At 57.0% G+C, this 19,872-nt stretch overlaps 2 protein-coding genes across 4 annotated transcripts; both read right to left on the reverse strand.

Annotated features, from left to right (window-relative positions):
* Position 1: 1 nt before the first annotated feature.
* Positions 2-12,031, reverse strand: MAP3K6 (mitogen-activated protein kinase kinase kinase 6). 3 transcript variants are annotated; one of them, XM_047792804.1, is made up of 29 exons: positions 11,295-12,029; positions 9,860-9,999; positions 9,749-9,772; positions 9,282-9,472; positions 8,997-9,165; positions 8,500-8,606; positions 7,699-7,869; positions 7,456-7,568; positions 6,905-7,064; positions 6,555-6,717; positions 6,358-6,477; positions 6,199-6,248; positions 6,016-6,111; positions 5,785-5,872; positions 5,570-5,703; positions 5,083-5,210; positions 4,707-4,843; positions 4,022-4,127; positions 3,407-3,564; positions 3,110-3,302; positions 2,863-3,004; positions 2,409-2,568; positions 2,093-2,269; positions 1,711-1,816; positions 1,273-1,441; positions 1,075-1,187; positions 906-979; positions 540-616; positions 2-313 (listed from the first exon to the last, which is right to left on the reverse strand). In XM_047792804.1, exons 1-29 carry the CDS (start codon positions 11,872-11,874, stop codon positions 223-225), a joined length of 4,137 nt encoding a protein of 1,378 aa, XP_047648760.1. In that variant the 5' UTR covers positions 11,875-12,029; the 3' UTR covers positions 2-222. The 3 variants fall into 3 exon arrangements, with proteins under 3 accessions (XP_047648760.1, XP_047648763.1, XP_047648761.1); XM_047792807.1 differs by lacking the exons at positions 9,282-9,472; positions 11,295-12,029 and having other exon boundaries at positions 9,860-9,903; XM_047792805.1 differs by lacking the exons at positions 2-313; positions 1,273-1,441 and having other exon boundaries at positions 11,295-12,031.
* Positions 12,032-13,299: 1,268 nt separating this feature from the next.
* FCN3 (ficolin 3) lies at positions 13,300-19,750 on the reverse strand (the record flags this gene model as incomplete). Its single annotated transcript, XM_047791450.1, is given in 12 exon segments — positions 13,300-13,524; positions 13,527-13,636; positions 15,097-15,134; positions 15,136-15,226; positions 15,303-15,426; positions 17,736-17,746; positions 18,078-18,196; positions 18,410-18,443; positions 18,674-18,716; positions 19,039-19,079; positions 19,082-19,148; positions 19,700-19,750. Coding segments are annotated over 12 exon segments (954 nt in total), but the record flags the coding sequence as incomplete, so codon positions are not given.
* Positions 19,751-19,872: the final 122 nt, after the last annotated feature.

A 19,872-nucleotide genomic window follows, 5' to 3' on the forward strand; every position in this document is an offset into this window, starting at 1 on the left:
GTACAAAAGCATCGTTTAATAGCCTTTGCCTGATGGTACTCAGTGAGCTTAGGGCATCTCTGTGGTTGGTTTCCCTCCCTGGGGCTGGGCCTGGCCCTACCCTGCCCCCCACCCACCTGGCCTTCTCCAGTGGCCCCTGGGTCCTGGGGCAAGTGTGTCAGAAGCCTCTTGTGTTTTCTCCATTCATCCATCCTTGGGCCTGGCCTCTCGCCTCTGATGTCCTCAGTCAGCCTCCTGGAGGCTAGGGGTAACTGGCGTGGATCTTGCTCGCTGTGCCAAGATGGCTCTCCAGATGCGGCATACCATCCCTCCCCTAGGGGTACCAGGCTCAATGTGGCTCAACCAGAAGAAAGCCCTGGGCTCTCTCTGGTAGTCACTGTCTGCCTGATGCCCCTTCTGTCCCCAAGGAACCCTAGTGTCCCTGTTGTTTCCAGAGAGGAACCTAGGCAGGCCTGTAACTGGGTTGGGTGGGCTGGTGTCAGGATCTGGCCAGCATGAGGCCATATGTGTGGGTTATCCCCAAAGTGCCCAGGACATACCTGATATGTGTGTAGATGAGGTCATCTCGAGTGGCATAGGTCAGTAGGGCATGGAGGGTAAAGCTGTGGTTCAGTAGCTGGTTATGAACAAAGATCCGTACACAGAAACACAGAGGTAAGATCAGAGAAAAATGGGTCCAGAGACCCAGGAACTAACTCTGTTCTACTACCAACATGCCAGGGCCGATCACACTCCTTTCTGGGCCTTAGTTTTCTCATCTGTACAATGGGAGGGGTATACAAAGTGCTCATGCAATATTGAGATTCTCTGTGCCAGAGGGAGAAAGTGAGAAGAACTGAAAGATGGGTAGAGATGGAGTCTTTGGTTGGTGAGGGTCAGGGATCACCAAGCACTCTCCCCCTCACCGTCTGGATGGTTCCTGAGTCCACATTCAGTTCCTCCAGCCACTGCACCAGGCCTTGGTCCACTGTGAGAGCAGCTATCAGGGAGAAGTCAGGTAGTGAGCCCCACGGTGCCTCTGCTAGAGGCTGCCTCACACCCACCAGGTGCATTCTCCAATCTGGTCCTGCTCACCTGGGGGCTCTGCAGCCAGGGCACAGGCCCTGGACTCCCCACTGACCCGCTGTAGGGCTTGTTGCACCAGGGCCTGGTACTCCCGTTCCTTCTCAGCCAGGACATCTCGAAGCCTTTTGGAAGGCAGAAGACGGTAGAATGGAGGGCGAGAAGGGGTGAAGCTTGAGCAGAGGCCACGGGTGGTCCCAGGAGCTGTACCTATCGGTCTCTGCTCTCAAGAGGCCCAGCTGCACCATCAGAGTCCGGGTGCCCTGCTCAGGTTCCCCAGGGAGTGGGCTCCGCTGGACTGGGGTCTCCAGCTGCTTGGGCTGGGACTCGTCTTTATTGGATTCCTCCGATCTCGGTGCGACTCCCTCCTTCTCCGCCTCTGCCAATCCGAATGGGGTCTCAGGCAGGGCGAGAACACCCATTTGGGAGCCCCAGACATAGGCAAAGGGGTCCTCTGGCGCCGGCCAGGCAGTCTCAATCGGCGAGATGGCTGTTTGGTCACACATCCTCTCCCCGCCCCCGCCGGCCCCAGGACAAGCCTGACCCCAACTGACCACGCCCCTACCGGCTCTGCTTGTGCTCGCCACGCCCCCAAGGACCACACCCTCCTCTGGAGGGCAGGCAGGCAGGCTCCATTCCCCCGCCTACCTGGGGCCAGCACAGCCAGGGCTGCCCGCACAGCACGACTCAGCAGCGTGTCCAGCACGAACATCCAGTGTGGGCGGATCTGGCGCCTGCGGAGGATCTGCTTCACCTGAGTGGGAGGGAGGGTGCGGCTGAGACGCTGAGCCTCAAAGAGAGGCGGGGCTTAAGTTGGAAAGGCCTAGAAAGTCTTCTGTCGGAGGCAAGTTGGGTGGGTGGGCTTGGGGTCAAAGGAGGGGCTGAGAAGCTAGGCCTGAGCAAATGTCCCTTTCTTCTATCTTCACGAGGACGACATGGAATCTTGCAACATCAAGTCCTTGCCCATTCCCAAGCATTGGGAGCTCACTGTCTCTTACTGGGCAGCCCAAACTGTGAGAAACTCCCTCACCGCATCCGGGAAGGCGAAGAGCGGTCCTTGCAGAAGCTCAGGCCCAAGGCCCTGGGAGCAAAGCTGCCCTTGCAGGGCCCGCAGCTCCTGGGCCAGCTGCCGGCGGTTGGGAGTGTGGATGTGCGTCCTAAGGCAGCGCAGTAGCTCTTTCACGTGATTCCTCTCCAGTCGGGGACCCTGACAAGGAAGAGAAGGGGCGTCCGCGGGTATTCCTACCTAAGCCGGGCGAGATGCTGAGGGGTGGGGAGAGCCGGGGACAGAAATCCTAGTCCTGTCGTTGCTCGACCAGCAGGGGGCGCTGGGGCGAGCCGCCCACCTGTTCCTGCTCCAGGCACAGATTCTCTGCCAGCACTGGCAGCTCCTGCTCCAGCACTGTGGCCAGCATGGCCCGGCGCTTGCTCTCTTGGTGCAGGAGGCTCAGCCCCGAACTCTCCTCAGGCGACGCGGGCTCCTCGGCCCCGGGCTCCTCAGGCACCCTGAGTGCAATGAAGAGCAGCCAGTGCAGCGCCGGCAGCAACACCATCCAGCCACCTCCACCCCAGAGTCTGAATCCTGGCTTTTACTTTTATGCCCACCTCACAGGAATAAAGGAGATGAATTTAGCATTGAGAGGGCACAATACATACAAATAAGAGCACTTGGGAGGAGAAGGACACAAATGCCATCCTCACAGGTGGTCAAAGAGCCCAGGGCCCCAAGGACTTTTTCTGGAAGGAGTACGCCAAGACAAACCAGATGAAGCGAACCCACCCTGGACCCTGGGTGCTCACCGCAGCTGGCTGGTGTCTCCATAACTGAGGCAGCGCTTGGGGGGACTGGGAGGGTGCTGAGAGGGTGCCTGAGGGCGCGGGAATGTCTGGGACTGGGAGGTGGCAGAGTCAGCTGAAGGAATGGGGCTGGCTGAAGAGGCATCTGAGGGAGGGACAAGGCTGTCAGCCGGGACCCCCTCAGCCCTCACACCTGCACAGCCCCTCTGCCCTCACCCCAGGGTGCTCCCTCCCTCCACCCACTGAGTACCTGTGGGCCTTAGAGCATGTCGGGGAGAGCCAGGGCGGCGGCTGCGCTTCCCAGGCTGCAGGAAGGGGTCCTCCAGCAGTGCTTGAGCACTGGCTCGGAGGCGGGGATCTGGCTCAAAAGTTCGGAGGAGGAAGGCTTGAGCCTCAGCTGAGAGAGAACTGGGCATTGGCGGGTGCACCTTGTACATGCCCACCTGGGAGGGGGGCGTGGAGGGCAGACAAGGGACAAGTTGAGAGGTGTTCAGGGCCCAGTCTGTCCCCACCCGCACCTTCTAAGCCAGGCCCTGCAGGATCTCACCTGAAACATGGCAGCCTGCGGGCTCCCTAGCTCGTGGAAGGGTGGACGACCTGTGGCCATCTCGATGACAGTGCAGCCCAATGACCAGATGTCTGCCGCCTTCCCATACCCTCGTGGGCCCTGGTCAATGATTTCTGGGGCCATATATTGTAGTGTTCCTAGGTAGAAATCATTTTTATCTAGACTTTATCACTGTGGGGCTGACAGGGGCGTCTGTCATCCTTTGGCCACCTGCACTCACCCTGAATTCTATCATCCAAAATAGTTCCCCTCGCCTACCCTGGTTGTCAAACATCTATCCTGAGTTTCCTCACTCATCTCAGGCTCCATCACATTCATGGCCTCCTTCATCCACAGCAGGGGCCATCATCTCTCCTGGACTGCATCATCCCCTCTGAACTTTGGGCTGTACTTCAGGGACTAAGCTCAATGTCATCAGCTATCCAGGCTCCAGTTCTAGATTCTATCACCTCACTCTTGGCTCAATTACCTGTCCCAGGTTCCATCCCCCATTAGGACTTTAACTCCATGCCCAGGAGCAACGCCATTCCCTGGAAGGCCTCAAGAGTTCTCTGCCCCATGTCTTGGTCCCATTCAACTCCCCACACCTGGTACCTGTAAAGGTCTCTGTGCAGGGTGTGATGCCTGCCAGACGCTTGGATGTGCCAAAGTCAGAAATCTTGAGCAGCCCACTGAAGGTGTTGATCAGCACGTTGTCCCCCTGAGTAGAGTGAACACTGTGCTCAGGGGACATCAGGCTGGACTCCTGATGCCAGAACGGGACCCTATCCTGAAATCCCATCTCCTGGGACTCCCCTTAAGCCCCTCTGGAAGCTGGCTTCAGATAGGAACTTCTTTCCTTCTCAAGGGAACCTTCTCTCTCTCTCTTTTTCTTTTCTTTCTTTTTTTTTTTTTTTTTTTTTTTGCTTTTTAGGGCTGCACCCTTGGCATATGGAGGTTCCCAGGCTAGGGGTCAAATCAGAGCTGTAGCCACCAGCCTACGCCACAGCCATAGCAACATAGGATCCAAGCCTCATCTGCAACCTACACCACAGCTCATGGCAACACCAGATCCTTAACCCACTGAGCAAGGCCAGGGATTGAACCTGCAACCTCACGGTTCCTGGTCGGATTCATTTCCACTGTGCCACGATGGGAACTCCTCTAGGGAGCATTCTTGATGAATTCCCCAACCCTTTGCAAAAGATCTGCCCCTTTAGTCTAAACTATCAGCCTCTGTCTGGGGCCGTATCTCTTCCTGTCCCTCGCCCCCACCAGGGTGGGTCAGCTACAGGCTAACCTTGATGTCTCGATGGACGATGTGGTTGTCGTGCAGGTAGCTGAGTCCCTGCAGGATCTGGCGGGTGTAGAAACTGATGGTGCTCTCGTTGTCCTGCAGAGGTCCCCACACTGACCGCAGCAAGGAGGATAGGCTGCCTAGGCAGATGCAGTCCAACGTCATTGTTGGCACCTACTTACTCCAGCCCACAGCTCTCTGCTCAAGGCCCAGGCCATGGCCCAGGCTCCATCATCCAGCTGCACAGCCTCAGAGAATTCTGGGCTACAGCACCCACACATGCTAGGGTTCATCTTCCCTGAGGGTTCTCCACCCCTCTTGGCTCCATCCCCATGCCCCACAACTCCAGTTCCATTCCCATCCCACGCAGGGCAGGCACCTCCAGGCACTTCCTCCATGAAGATCTTGAGGTAGCCACCCTGGCTGGCTGAGCCCAGATAGCGCACGATGTTCTTGTGGCGCAGGCGTTTGTGCAGCGCGATCTCTTCATGCAGGGGCTGAGAGAACCTGCGGGCAGGTAGAGAGAGAGGAACAGGCCAGCTTGGGGCAGGGTCTGTCCCACCCACTAGCCCCCACCATCCCTTTCCACAACTTATCACCCAGCCCACAGCCCCCTCCAGACCGTGGCCCGCGGGGTCCCTGCAGTTCTGGGCACAGGCCTGGGCCCACTGGGCTCAAATTCTCGCTTGGAAGAGCCGGTGCACTTGGCCAGGCCCCTAAGAGCGCGAGCTCCCACCCCACCCCGCTATAGTCCCGCCCACCGAACGCTCTCCACGGGTGGTCCACCCACACGTGACCCGCCCACCTCCCATCTGGCCGCTCTGAGTCCCGAGCCAGGCGCGCCTGCGCGGCCTCAGTCCCCAAACCTGCTGTCCCTCTCCGGGATCTCCTTGATGGCGATGCGCACCCGCGTGTGCCTGTCGCGGCCCGCGTACACCACCCCGTACGTGCCCTTGCCCAGCACCAGCCGCTCGCCCGACTCCGTGTATTCGTAATCAAACTGCGGGCACGGATGAGATGGAGGTTCAGCAGGGCCTTCGGCCCTTCGCCCTTCTCGATCTCCCTGCACCCTCTTCCTCACCTCCAACACCTCCCCCACGCCCTCCGCCTCCTCCGCGGGCGCCGTGGAGTCCGGATTCTTCACCAAGGCCTGGATCAGGCCGCAGAACCTGAGGGCAGAGGGCAGACCGGTAGGAGGGGCCCCCTCGGGCTGAACTGTCCCTCTTTGTCGAGGGAACCTGTCCCTGCCTTTCCCTCGATAGCCCCGGCGCATCCTGGGCCTCAGAGCACCCAGACCCAAGGGGCTGCGCACCATTGGCAGTGCCCTCCGCTGGGGAAGCACAGCTGAACGTCCTGAGCCGGAGGAAGAGCGTAGAGGAAGCAGCAGCGCTCGTCCCGCTTCGAGACGCTGGAAGGGGTGAAGAATCCCAGTGAGCCCAGCAGGGTCGCCCCAGCCCCCAACCCTACCCGGCCCCGCCGCTGTCTCCCCTCTCACCTGACACCGCTGATGGAGGCGACTGAGAAGGTCCAGCTAGAGGGAACATCCTGCGAGAAGAAAGGGGTTTGGAGGGGTGCTGGGGACCACGAAGGGGGTCTGGAGAGGGAGGGAAGGCTGAAGAAAAGTGGGGCATAGATGTGAGTGGGGGCGACTCACTGGCGACTTCGCCTGCTCCTCCGGCTCCAGCAGGCTCAGAGTCACTGCGCTCACCGGGTTTGTACCCTGAACCTCCAGCCTGGCGGGCAGCAGCACCTTGTTCATCTCCAGGACCAGCACCTGCAGATGGCAGGGAAAAGGGGTTGGTCAGATGGGGCCTGTCCTCTCACCCAGGTCCCACATCCCACGGGCCTCACCAAGCACTGGTCCCCTTGGGGACAGGCTGTCTTGAGTGGCTGGCAGGACTGTAGCAGGAAGTGGAGCCAGAAGTGGGCACGGTGTGGGATTTCTCCAGGAAGCTCGAATGTGGGTCTGAAGTGCTGGTACAGCAGGAAGGTTTCCATCACAGACACCAGGTACCTGCAGACACAGTTTCGTCCTCAACTCAGTCCAGGCACCAGCTGGCACTGGTTTGGATGCAGCCAAAATGTGGCCATTAGGTGCCAAGAGCCCTGGTCTGGACGAGGTTCAGACTAGATGCCAGTGGATAATGGGTGCAGAAGCCAACAGCCCAGGGCAGCTCAGAACCACAGAGGAGGCCACCTACCATATGGGGGCGTTGAGCTTGTACAGCTGCTCTGCAGCCAGCGCCACCTGGGCAAGGTCATTGGCGAGGATCTTAGCTCCCAGGTAGAAGCCTACATCCCAGTAATACTGCATCTTCTCCACACAGCCTTTTCGGGCCAGCAGGCAGCCCAGCTTCATGCCTGGGAGGGGGCATGGGTTGCACGTAGTAAATGTGGTTACAAGTCTGGGCAAAGCCCAGGTGTAGGCCACAAATTCATGTGGGCAGGAACATAGAAACGGGTGAACTGGGTGTGGCCAGATCTCAGGTGGGACGAGGAGCTCAAGCACAGGTGAGGGTTTGGGAACAAGTGTATGTGGAGTTAATGTATAAGGAACACAAGTGTGAGCTCAACTGTGGACTCAAGGGCTCATAAGGGCCCAGGACAGTTATGAGGACCCAAGTGTGGATTCAAGCAGAACGGGTCCAAATGGGGATGGGGTCAGCCCCAGCTCCAGCCCAGAGTCCTCTCTCTCTGCCCTCTGAGCCCCTGTGGGTAAGGGGATAGACAGGGGTGCAAGATGGGGACTCACCTATGAGCCGGAGCTCCTTGGAGTCCTCAAAGCGCTGCCCAGCAGCAATGAGGAGCACAGCTGCATTGATGCCCGAGTGGAGGCTGGGCTCTACATCAAAAGCCTTGCGATACCTGGAGTGGTAGGTGGGTGGGTGGGGGCAGCGCACGGAGAGAAGGGGAGGATGCAGGGTTAGACTGATGCCCACAGCCCCATCCTCATCCTGCCAGTTCAGCCCACTGTCCACTCGTTTAAGTCCCTTACCAGTGATAGGCCTGCTCCCGGTGCCCAGCATCCTGGAAGCCAGAGCTGAAGAACATGTCCTTGTAGATACGGCCACACATACAGTACAGGTCAGGCGCCACCGAGCCTTCACACTGTACCAATGGCAGCAGCACAGCCAGTGCCTTCTCCCGGTCCCCAGGCCTGTTCCTCCTAGGGGAAGGGGAAGACAGGCTGGGGACCCACTCTATGGTCCCGAGAATCCTCAGACCCTGAACAGCAGGGATCCTTCCAAGGGCCTGACAACCATGACCTCAGAAGAGCAGTGGAGTTCCCATCGTGGCGCAGCGGAAACGAATCCAACCAAGAACCATGAGGTTGTGGGTTTGATCCCTGGCCTTGCTCAGTGGGTTAAGGATCCAGCGTTGCCGTGAGCTGTGGTGAAGGTCACAGACGTGGCTCGGATCTGGCGTTGCTGTGGCTGCGGTATAGCCTGATGGCCACAGCTCCGATTCGACCCCTAGCCTGGGAGTCTCTATATGCCGAGGGAGTGACCCAAAAAAGACAGGGAAAAAAAAAGAAAAAGAGCAGTGACTCTGGTCAGCACTGACCTTTCTAGAGGTAGTGATTCCAGAGGGAAGTGATTTCTAGCTGCAGGGACCCGGAGGAGTTGTGACCTTGGACAACTGTGACCACTCCAAGGGCAGGCCCACCCCACCCCACCCCACCCTGGGCAGCAGGGACGTCACTGTGACTCTGGTCAGCAAGTTCCCCGAACAGCGATGATCCCAGACAATGACCTCACACAGCAGAGCCTCGTGTCCCCATGTGGCCATGACCTACCGATTGAGGGCAAATGTGTAGTGGAAGCAGACATTGTGCTGCTCGGCTACATCACAGGTGGGCAAGGCCTGCAGTGTTTCCACCAGCTCAATGATGGCTGAGTAGTCCTGCATGAGGGAACAGCATGCGCTGGCCTCATGGCCTCTGAAGGGTCCCATCGGCCCACAAGACCCTGAGGAAAACTTCGACCTGCGGTCCTCTTCCACCCCTGACACCGCATCTTCCCACCCCCCATCCTGTGCACACCTCCCTCGGGCCCAGCAGGCGGTGTAGACACCACACCTTCCACAGAGAACCCACTGCGTGCCCCAGCCTCCTGGCTGCCCTGAGAAAGAGTGACACGATCATCCCCTGTTACAAACAAGGAATTGAGGCTCCGAGACGTCCGATAATTTGCTCGGAGCCCCCTGCAAATGACTGAGTCCTGGAGGTGGACTCGGGTTTGTCCCACACGGAAGGCCGTTGGCTGGCCATCCGTCTCTCCGAGCACCACACACCTGCACGTCACGGTAGGAGAGCAGCAGGTTCATGATGATGTCGGGGCTCAGCAGCTCCACGCTGTCTAGTCTCCGCTGCAGGCGAGCCAGCTCCTGCCGCAGCTGCTGCCCGCTGAACCGCTCCCGTGCCTGCCGGATGTCCTGCCGGATGGTCTCCCGGAAATAACCACTAATGTCCAGGGCAGGGGAGGGAGGGAGAGAGAATGGCAGGGCCTGTCCCCCAGCCCCAGCCCACTGTACCCTCACCAGCCTCCTCCTGGTGCACCTGCTGTGGGCCCCCATTACCAAGAGTCCGTGGGCGTGGCCTCCAGCAGGCGGGCAAGCCGGCCCACCAGGGGTGTGAGCAGGGCCTCAGTGCCCACCCCGGCCTGGACTAGCCCGTCAGCCAGGCCCCTCAAGAGGCCTGCATCACCACACAGCACCCGACCGGTGGCTGTCACCACATAGGGGATCAGGGTGTAGCTGCCAATGCAATCCTGGTGGAAGGGAGGCAGGAGTCAGTGGAGGTCAGAGGTCAGTACCAGATTAGAGAGGGGCAGTGAGGGGGTCAGAGGCCAGCACCAGTGGGGACTGGAACAGCAGGGAAGGGACACACTTTATGAAGGGAGACAATAGGGAATGAAGGATCACATGGATGTCAGGGGGCATTATGGAGGTCAGAGGTGAATGAAGAGGCCAGGAAAGATAGTGGCTGTCAGAGGTCACCATGGAGGTAAAAGGGCACTTTGGATTGAGAGGTGGGTTCTGCTCACCGAGTTCTTCTGGAAAATGTCCTCCTGCAGGGGACAGACATTCAGATACTGGTGTTTTGGTAGGGCCACCCCAGCCCGGCCCCTGCCCCCACCGGCCCCCTGGCCACCTACCCTGAGGGCCTGCAGGTCAGGGAGGTCAGCCTGAGAGCAGAGGAGCACGTTGTTGGTCATGCTAAAGCTCTCCCGCACACCCAGGTGGTAGAACAGGGACGGCTGCCCCAGGGAGCTGCTCACCTCCAGCACCACCACATCTGCAGGCACAAGGGTGGGCGCCCTGAGCCCCGAAGCCCCGCAGCCCAGCTTGTGGGGAAGGAGCCTGGGCATCCATCCTGGCTTGTCCTGCCCACCCATGTGACTCCAGCAGGGTCCAGTTTTGCTCTGGACCTCAGGGTTCCTCAGGTTCAGACAGAAATGGTATCTCTGGTAGGGAAGGAGAGCTGTGGAGCTCACCGCGCTACAATTCACATCCCACCTCAGAGCCTATGGGCACTGGGCACAGAGGAGGGGAGGCTGTGCAGCAGCCTGGAGACTGTCCCAGGCCACTGGAGAGGCAGGAGTTGTGCCAAGAGAGAAGTCCCCTTCCCTGGGTCATCCACTCAATCTCTTGAAAGTGGCTACCACCAGCATTGTGCTGTGTGTATACGCATGTGTATAAACACGTGCTGTGTGTGTGTACAGCACTGTGTTTCTCTGTGTGTGCGTGTGTGTAGCTTGCTGTTTCTATTATCTCTGTGTGCCACAGCCTATGTAAATCAACATATATACGATGTGAGTCTATGACCCTGTGTGTGTGTCTTTGTGTCCCGAGGTCGAGCTAGCCTTCATTTTTAAGCTGAGATTTAATGGACATCCTGCAAGTAAGGTTCCTGAACTCTTGGATGAACAAATAAGTTTCGGGGGTGGGGCTTCCCGCACGGGAATAGCCTCCTTCTGACTCCGCCCCCGGACAACCCTGCTCCGCCTTCAGCCCCGTCCCAGCTCCATTCTCTCGTAACTGCTGGGACCTCATAACCTAAGCTCCCTCGTGGAGAATCCTGTGTAGTTGGGTTCCTTCGCTTCTCTTTCTGTCTCTTCAGCCGGATCTTCGGAAGCGGTGTGCTAGGACCCTGAACTTCAACCGCACGTGTACAACCCCTTTCCTAGTCCAAGTTACACCTCCTGGGAGCCTCCCTCATGAGCTCTGTGCGAGATCATCCTGAGGCTGAGTTCTCCAACCCCACTCCTGAGATACCACACCCTGCCCCGCTCCCAGCCTCTCCTCAATTCTAGCCCCGCTCCCCAAGCATGATGCCGACTCCCGAGCGCTTAAGCTCCAACCCTGAAGCCCGAACCAGGCCTGGATCGGCTAAATCCCAACCTGAGCCTTGCTGCGCTCCAGGTCCCCTAAATTCCCATTTTTATCACGGCCCCGCCTCAAGCCCCTCAATTTTAGCTCACTTTAGGTCTCGAGCACCCCCTCACCGACCTCGGGGTCTCCCGGGAGTCTCCGAGCCCCGCCCCCTTCGACTCCTCCCAGCTCCCAGGCCCCACCCCCAAGCGCGCTCACCAGCGTTGTAAAAAGAATCCAGTGCCTTAGTGTCTCCCAGAGCCAGGGTCCCAAAAGGCAGGCTGCGCAACTGAGGCCGCGGCCGCGGTCCAGGGAGCTGCGCACAGGCCTCCCGCAGGCAGCGCAGGGGTAGCGGCTCAGCCTCGTCTCCCGCCTCGGGCTCCACCCGGGTCTGCTGCTCCCGGGTCAGCACGTAGACCACGCTGAGGGGCCGGCTTCGCGTGCAGCCCCGGCCGTGAGACGCCGCGAGCGGCCGGCCCCGGCTCAGCGCCTCGGCCAGCGGGTCCTGCCAGCAGCTGCCGGCGCACTCCAGGGTTCCGGACCGCGAGCACGGCCCCGCCATGCGGGGGCGCTCGGTCGTCGGGCGCCCGGTTTTGGGCACCCGGGGCGAGACAGGAGCCAGGGATCGGGAATCTGGTTGGGATCGGGAATCTCCTTCGGGATCTGAAGATCTGGATATCCGGAGTCCTGCTAAAGGTCCCCTATTTGGGAATCTGGTGTCCAGGGCGAAATCCGGGCTCCGACTTGCAAGATCCTGAGGATCTGGAGTCGGGCATTGGGTCCCGGGAATCTTGGGCATCCGGTGATCCGCTTCTGAGTCACGTGGGAGATCCCGGAATGGGTCTGGCAGTGCCCACCACGCGGATTCCACAGGAGAGCTCCGACTGTCGCTCTCCTGTAGGCCGGGCCCAGCCCTTTCCCGGCCTACCAGGAAAGCTCCACCCTCGGCCTTGGGGCAGCACCGCTCCCTAGCGGCCCGGGACTCTTCTCTCCCTCCTCTCCCGCCAGAACCTCTGAGACAGGCCGCTTCCGGAACAGCCTGTGCCCCTGTGCACGCCAACCACTGCGGACTGCTCGCAGCAGGCGCTCATAAGATGTGTGCCCAGGCCAGCGCTGAGACAGAAGTGAGAATTGCAGACCCTGCTCTGCAAGGGTCTGTTGACAGAATCCATCTCCAGAGACATCTGGATATGTAGACCACAGCGGAGAATGCCTGAAGAGTGTCGGTCCTCTGGGTCCTACTGTGCAGGCTGGGAGGGTCTGGGCTGGGGGAAGCCAGCTCCTTGGGCTGCCAGGAGCATGGTATGTGAGCCCTGTCCTTTGCCCTTTTGCCAGGGGGCTGCTTTCCCAAGAATTCAATCTGCTATGGAGCTCTGCTGACCTTTGACCTCCACTCCACATGTGACCATGGGACCTAAGAGTCCTTATGCAGATGTTTCTCTACCTCCCTGAAGGAGAACCCCAGATATTCCAGCCCTCGGGCTACAATAGCTTCCCAGCTCCAATCTCCAAGAATCCCTAACCTTCTAGTGTGAATTAGTGTGCCAGCAGCCTGGTGTAAACCTCTGTGGACTCTGAAATCAGGAACTGGGGACTTAGAGAGGTTGAGTAACTTGTCCAAGATCACTCAGCTACATGACAGAGCAGGATGACATGACAGAGCCCAGAAATACCTATCAGCCTGCAGAGATCAGATTCTTAACTATTTATTGCTCTGCCACTTTCTAGAATGTGACTCTGGCGAATTAACTAACTGCTCAATAAATGTTAGTTCAGTAACTGCTATTTCACTGCCATGTTGCCCCGTGGAAGAAAAATGTACCTGCCTGAGTTCAAACTAGCCCCTAATGAGACAGGCAAGAAGTTGTGGAAGATGAGAACTCGACTTATAACAGAGCATGGAAACAGACAACTTAGAAGGGTCAGGCAGGGGACAACAGAGAGGGTGAGATAGCTGTGTGATTCCCACCACAAAACTGTCTACTTGTAGGGCCAAAGAGTAGTGTCAGTGAATGCTTGAATCCTTCCAAGTGCGCCACTAAATGTTTCTCTGGCCTCGGCTTGCATACCTCTAGAGACAGAAGCCTCATTACCTTTTGAGGCCATCTATCTGACTAGAAGATCTTTCCTTGAATGGAACTCACACCTGTGTCCCTCCCCTGCCCTGTCAAGTTCTTCTCAGTAATTGGAAGAGGCCTGCAAGCCAAGAAAGGGTTAAAATGATTTATTTTTTAAACATGGACAGAAGAGCAGAGGTGGTTAGCAATGGGGAGAAGTAGCTGAGGGTCCGGAAGCTGTACAGGAGAGATAAGGGTGCTGGTTGCTCGGGTGCCCTAGCGAAGCATCGTGTGGGTGGCCATGCTGAGGCCGAGTTGAAGCCATAGTTATGGGTGGTGGCTTCGGACACTGAGTAGCACCCGTTGAGATTGGACTGGTAGCAGGATCTGTAGCTGGTGTCCACCTGGCACTGAGGACAGTCACCGCAGAGTTGCCCCCACTGGCATCATGGTCTGTATCATAGGTGGTAAAAGGCTTCCAGCTGTGGAAGCTCAGAGAGTTCCCTGGCAGGAATGGGACATACCTGGATGTCAGCACCATGCCTGCCTGGCACCCTGGCTTATGGAGTTCCCAGACCAGGGATCAGGTCTGAGCCACAGCTGCAAACTATGCCACAGCTGCAGCAATGCCAGATCCTTTAACCCACTGTGCCGGAGCCGAAACTGAACCTGTGTCCTGGGGCTGCAGAGATGCCACTGATTCCGTTGCTCCACAACAGTCATTCCTGCCTCGCACCCTTGAAGAGATGGTCTCATAGGAGCCTCAGAGAAACTGTGAGATGGATGTTTTCAGGCCCCGTGAGAAAACAGCAGTGCCAGGAGCCAGGGTATTTGCCCAAGGGCACCCAGCTTGTCACAGGGACTTGAACTCAGGACTGTGGCTCCATGCCACTGGCTCCTCCCACTGCCTTCTCCCCTCCCAGAGTCCCCAGCTCCTCTCTTACTCCTTGGTCTCCTCCCAGCTCCCATCAGCAGCCTGGACAACTGTGCCAGGGAGTGCTGTGAGGGACAGCTCTGATGCCAGGCAGGAAAGGGGGCTCCCCTGAACCACCTCCTCATAACCACTTCCCTCTCCAGTTTCTCCTCAACTGTTGGTGTTTCTCCAAAAAAAGTCTTCCCTGGTTCCTCTTCCAAAGTAAATAATGCCAACACTCAACAAAGCCTCAGATGGCTCCCACACCCTCCCTTCCTGCCTCCTTGTCCATTTTACTGGGGAGGAAACTGAGGCTCTGACCTGGAAGGGTCACATAGTTAGTAAATAACAGAGATGAATTTATTTTATTTATTTTTTATTTAAAAAAAATTTTTCCCTGCTGCACCCACAGCATTTGGAAGTTCCTGGGCCAGGGAATCAAATCTGAGCCACAGCTGTGAACTATGCCTCAGCTGCAGCAACACCAGATCCTTTACCCACTGTACCAGGCTGGGGATTGGACCCTGTGCCGCCTCAGAGACAACGCCAGACCCTTAACCCGATATGCCACAGCACAAACTCCCAGAGCTGGATTTATTTATTTGGTTGTTTCTTTCTTTATTTACTTATTTATATTCTTTTTAGGCTGCCCCATGGCATATGGAGTTCCCAGGCCAGGATTAGATCTGAGCCTTAGTTTCAATCTAAGACACAGCTGCAGCAATGCCGGATCCTTAACCCACTGTGCTGGGCTGGGGATTGAACCTGCGTCACAGGGCTCCCAAGACACTGCCGATCCCATTGCGCCACAGCAGGAACTCCCTAGAGCTGGATTTAAACTCGTGATTGTTTGCCTCCAGAGCCCAACTTCTTTACTCCTGCACCACCCTGTCTCATAATTCCCATTTTTCAGATGAGGAAACTGAGGCCCATAGAAGGGATAGAATTGCCCCAGGTCATTCATGGAGGCTGTGGCAGCCCTGGGAAAAGACCCAGCCTCCTTCACCTTCTTTCCCTACTCCAGGGCCCCACCTTAGTGAGACTTGCTCACCTGCCGTGCCCTCTGAGAACTTGCCCAGCACCAGCTGCCTCACTAAGGCGGCAGAAGGCCCCATAGTGAGCACAGGTGTGGTCACCTCTAAAGGCCTCAGGCTCCACCCACAGCTCCCAGGTACCTGGGGGAGGGGAGGCAGAGATGGAGGAATCCCCAGATCCCAAGTGGGGAGTCAGAACGCCAAGGGAATGCCTCTCAGGCTCCCTGGACCCTGCTGAGAACCTCATTCCCCAGCCAGAATTCAGACTCCTGGCTCCCCGAACCTGCTCGGCAGAAGGACCAAGAGCGGAAGAAATCCATGGAACCATCCCGCTGCCTCTGGAAGACCTAGGGAGGCAGACAAGGCTAGCACAGCCATAAGACCAGGCTGACATGGGATGAGGAGAAGCAGGGCAGTGGTGACTGACAATGGTGTGCTGTGAGGGGCATGTGGACACGTGCCCCCCCCCCCCCTTTGCACTGGGGGCTTGTTGATAAAGTGTGAGTCCCAGTGAGATTTGCCTGTGTTTATACCAATCAACTCTATATGCTGATATTAGCCTTTACTGACACTCGACTTCAACCACAGCCTCCAAAGCCTTGGGGGCTGAAATGATAGAAACTTTGTCCCTGCCCTCGGGAGATGATCAGTCCTATTGGGGGTCAGATTCAAAATAACCCACTTTAATTTACTATGTTAAGAACCAAGATATTGGGAGTTCCCATTGTGGCTCAGAGGTTAAGAACCTGACACAATGTCCCTGAAGACTGGAGCTTGATCCCTGGCCTCTCTCGGTGAGTTAAGGATCCAGTGTTTTCACGAACTGCATTATAGGTCGCAGATGTGGCTTAGATCTCAAGTTGCTGTGGCTGTGCTATAGGCTGGCAGCTGCAGCTCTGATTCGATGATTCGACTTCTGGCCTGGAAAGTTCCATATGCTGTGGGTGTGGTTCTAAAAAAAAAAAAGGAACCAACCAAGGTATTAGAGCAGAAGGAGAGGCCCACTCAGCCTTACCCTGATGCTCCCTCCTAGCCCCACTTTCCTCTTCAAGCCAAGCATCCCCAGGCCCTGTAGAGCCTCTCTTCTAAGTATCTTTCAGTCCAAGGGCCTCTACTTCCATTGCTGCCCCTGCCCACCCTCTTCTCCGGTCCAGATCCCGGTAGTCGTCCTAACCTGTGTCCCTATCCCCAGTTTTCTGTTTTGTTTTGTTTGTTTGTTTGTTTTGCTTTTTAAGGCCACATCCAAGACATATGGAAGTTCCCAGGCTAGGGGTTGAATTGGAGCTGTAGCCGCCGGCCTACACCATAGCCACAGCAATGTAGGAGCCAAGACATGTCTTCAACCTACAGATCACAGCAATGCCAGATCCTTAACCCACTGAGTGAGGCCAGGGTTTGAACCTGCATCCTCATAGATACTAGTCGGATTTGTTTCCACTGTGCCACAATGGGAATTCCCCTACCTCCACTCTGGTCCTCATTGTCATGAATTTTCAAAGGGGCAGACTGAGCTTTTGTTTTGTTTTGTTTTTTTGCTTTTTTTTTTTTTTTTTGGTCTTTTCAGGGCTGCAGGTGTGGCATATGGAGGTTCCCATGCTAGGGGCTGAATCAGAGCTGTAGCTGATGGCCTACGCCACAGCCACAGTAACTCAGGATCCAAGCCACGTCTGTGACCTACACCACAGCTCATGGCAATGCTTAACCTACTGAGCAAGGTCAGGGATCGAACCTGCATCTTCATGGATGCCAGTCAGATTCATTTCCGCTGAGGCACGACAGGAACTGCACCTGCAGCATATGGAGGTTCCCAGGATAGGGGCTGAATAGGAGCTACAGCTATTGGCCTACACCACAGCCACAGCAACACCAGATCCGAGCTGCATCTGCGACCTACACCACAGTTCACAGCAACGCCGGATCCTTAACCCACTGAGCGAGGCCAGGGATTGAACCCACATCGTCATGGATACTAGTCAGATTCATTTCCCTGAGCCACAGCAGGAAATACCTGAGTCTTCTTTTTTTTTTTTTTTTTTTTGGTCTTTTTAGGGCCGCACTTGAGGCCTATGGAGATTCCCAGGCTAGGGGTCAAATCGGAGCCATAGCTGCCGACCTACACCACAGCCACAGCAATGCCAGATCCGAGCCACATCTGCGACTACACAACAGCTCATGGCAACGCCAGATCCTTAACCCACTGAGCGAAGCCAGGGATCAAACCTGCAACCTCATGGTTCCTAGTCAGATTCGTTTCCATTGTGCCATGACGGGAACCTCTTCTTCTTCTTCTTCTTTTTTTTTTTTTTTTAAGGGCCCCACCTGCAGCATATGGAAGTTCCCAGGCTACAGGTCGAATCGGAGCTGCAGCTGCTGACCTACACCACAGCCACAGCCTGAGTCTTCTTTCTAAAGCATAAATCTCTTCCTCACTTTGGTTTGGTTTGGTGTGGTTTGGTTTTTTAGGGCTGCACCTGCAGCATATGGAGGTTCCCAGGCCAGGAGCTGCAGCTGCTGGCCTGGTCTCTCCATCCCTTAAAACTCTCCCACGTCTCCCCGTTGCCCTCCCTGCTCCTCAGTCAGTCATTCAGTGCCCTCTGTGAACTGGTCTTTACAGGGCCTCTCAGCCCGTGCTCGATTCACACCAGCAGATCTCAGCCAACCACCCTGCTGCTCTCAGCTCATGCATGCAATCCCCCACCTCACCCTCCTGCCCCCACGCATTTGTCTTTCCCTCTTCCCGGAATGGCCTTCTGCACCTCATCTGTCTCAAGAACTCCTACACAGCCTTCAAGGCCCTTTGAAGGGCGTCTCCTCTGTAAGGACTTCTCAGACTTCTTTGGGCCCTCTGAGGGCTCACGAACCACTTGTTACCGAATTACGCTAAGGCGGGCCTTGGCTCCAGTGGGCTCTGGCTCCGCCTAGGGGCCAAGGAGTAGAAATGCTCACTGGGCCTGCCGTTCTAGTCCCTTCTTTCCCTGATGCTCACTCAACAGCTAGCTGCCCTCTGTGGTGTCCTTGTCACACAAGACTGGGAGGGCTCTGCCCTTGGGTAGGCACAGATGGTACAAGCTGCTCAAGGTGGCACCCTGGCTCAGCAGCTCCTGGCAGCTTCTGGGAAGGAGATGGACTGGGGGGAGGGGGCTCCAAGTTATTCCCCAACCCCCACCTTGCAGGCAATGGAACAAACCACGTGTGTGACCCCAGGAGCCCTCTGGACGCCTTTGGATCCCTAAAGAGGGGTTCTGGGGTGGGATGTGCCACATCTGGTGGTCCACCAACACCCCAGGACCGTCTGAGTCCAAGTGCCTGGCCCCTGTGAAAGTGGCCCTGCTCTCCTGGCACCAGAACAGATTCGCTGGATCTCCTACTTCAGCGAAAAAAGTGTTGGCTCTGAGGTCTGAGTACCCGCAAGGGAATGCCCATGAACCACAAGAGGGGAGGGTGCCCAGGCCCTTCTCCTAATTCTCCCCACTCCTCCCAGCCTGCTGGCCCCTTGGCAGCCAAGCCCTGAGCAGCTGCCAAGCAGAGGCCCCCCTCCCTGGTTCAGGGACAGAGCAAAGAAAGAAGAGGAGACCTCTGCTCCCACACACTCACCAGGCTCACCCTTGGGGCCTATCCTGCCCGGTGGTCCAGGTTGCTCTGAAATCCCAGTGGCAGAGAGGCCATAAGACCCGCCCAGGTTGGGGGCCAAAAAACATTGAGGGATTTGGAGCCAGAAGTCCACTCCCAGCCTTTTCTGGCTCTGGGAATGTGGGAAAATGACCAATCCCTCTAGAAGCCTCATTTCCCCCTCAGCAAAATGGGGATGGTACCACCTCACAGGGGCAATCTTAGGATGCTGGGCCTCCAGCCTGGAGCCTGGTGTGCAGTAGGTTTTTGCTCCTGTGCCGTGGCCTCTCAGCATAGACAGTAACTGCTGCATCCCCAGCCTCCCCAGTTAACCCCAGTTCCCTGCCTGCTCCCTGGTGTCTCTCATCCTGAGGACCTGGTGGTCCCTTCTCCCAGGACTTTCTGGGGCTCTAGGACAACAGGGCAGGAGGACGACTTTACTGGCTTCCAGTTCCCTGGGTTCTGTAGAGAGATATGGGGCTGGGTGAGCACAGGATGGGCACAGGATGGGGGAGTGGCCATGTCCCTGCCAGGCTTCTCTGCACTTCTCTATCTTCCAGATTCTAGCTGTCAGGACACTTGCCTACGGAACTGGTGAGGGTTTTTACTGTTGGCATCTATGTGGATACATCTTTTTTTGTCGTTTTAGGGCCATACCCTCAGCATATGGAAGTTCCCAGCCTGGAGGTTGAATTGGATCTACAACTGCCGGCCTACACCACAGCCACAGTAACACCAGATCCAAGCCATGTCTGTGACCTACACCACAGCTCACAGCCACGCTAGATTCTTAATCCACTGAGTGAGGCCAGGGATCAAACCTGCATCCTCATGGTTCCTAGTCAGGTTCCTTATCACTGAGCCAAAATGGGAACTCCTGTGGATACATTTTTGTGCAGAGCCCAGATAATCAAACTCCCACCCTGCCCTTGGGGCTAGTGAGCCCCAGTGGGAGAAGGATACCAGAGAGGAAATGAGGGTGGGTGGGTGGGAAGGGCACCCTAGCCCCCTATCTGGGCAGCTGGGGTGGTCCTGGGTCCTCAGATAGGTGGGCCCCCCAAACAAGAGGAACAAAAGGGAGAGAGGGGGAGTTCCCGTTGTGGCTCAGTGGTTAACGAATCCGACTAGGAACCACGAGGTTTCGGGTTCGATCCCTGGCCTTGCTCAGTGGGTTAACGATCCGG

Source organism: Phacochoerus africanus, chromosome 8 (assembly GCF_016906955.1).
Source record: "Phacochoerus africanus isolate WHEZ1 chromosome 8, ROS_Pafr_v1, whole genome shotgun sequence".
In the NCBI taxonomy this organism is placed as follows: domain Eukaryota; kingdom Metazoa; phylum Chordata; class Mammalia; order Artiodactyla; family Suidae; genus Phacochoerus; species Phacochoerus africanus.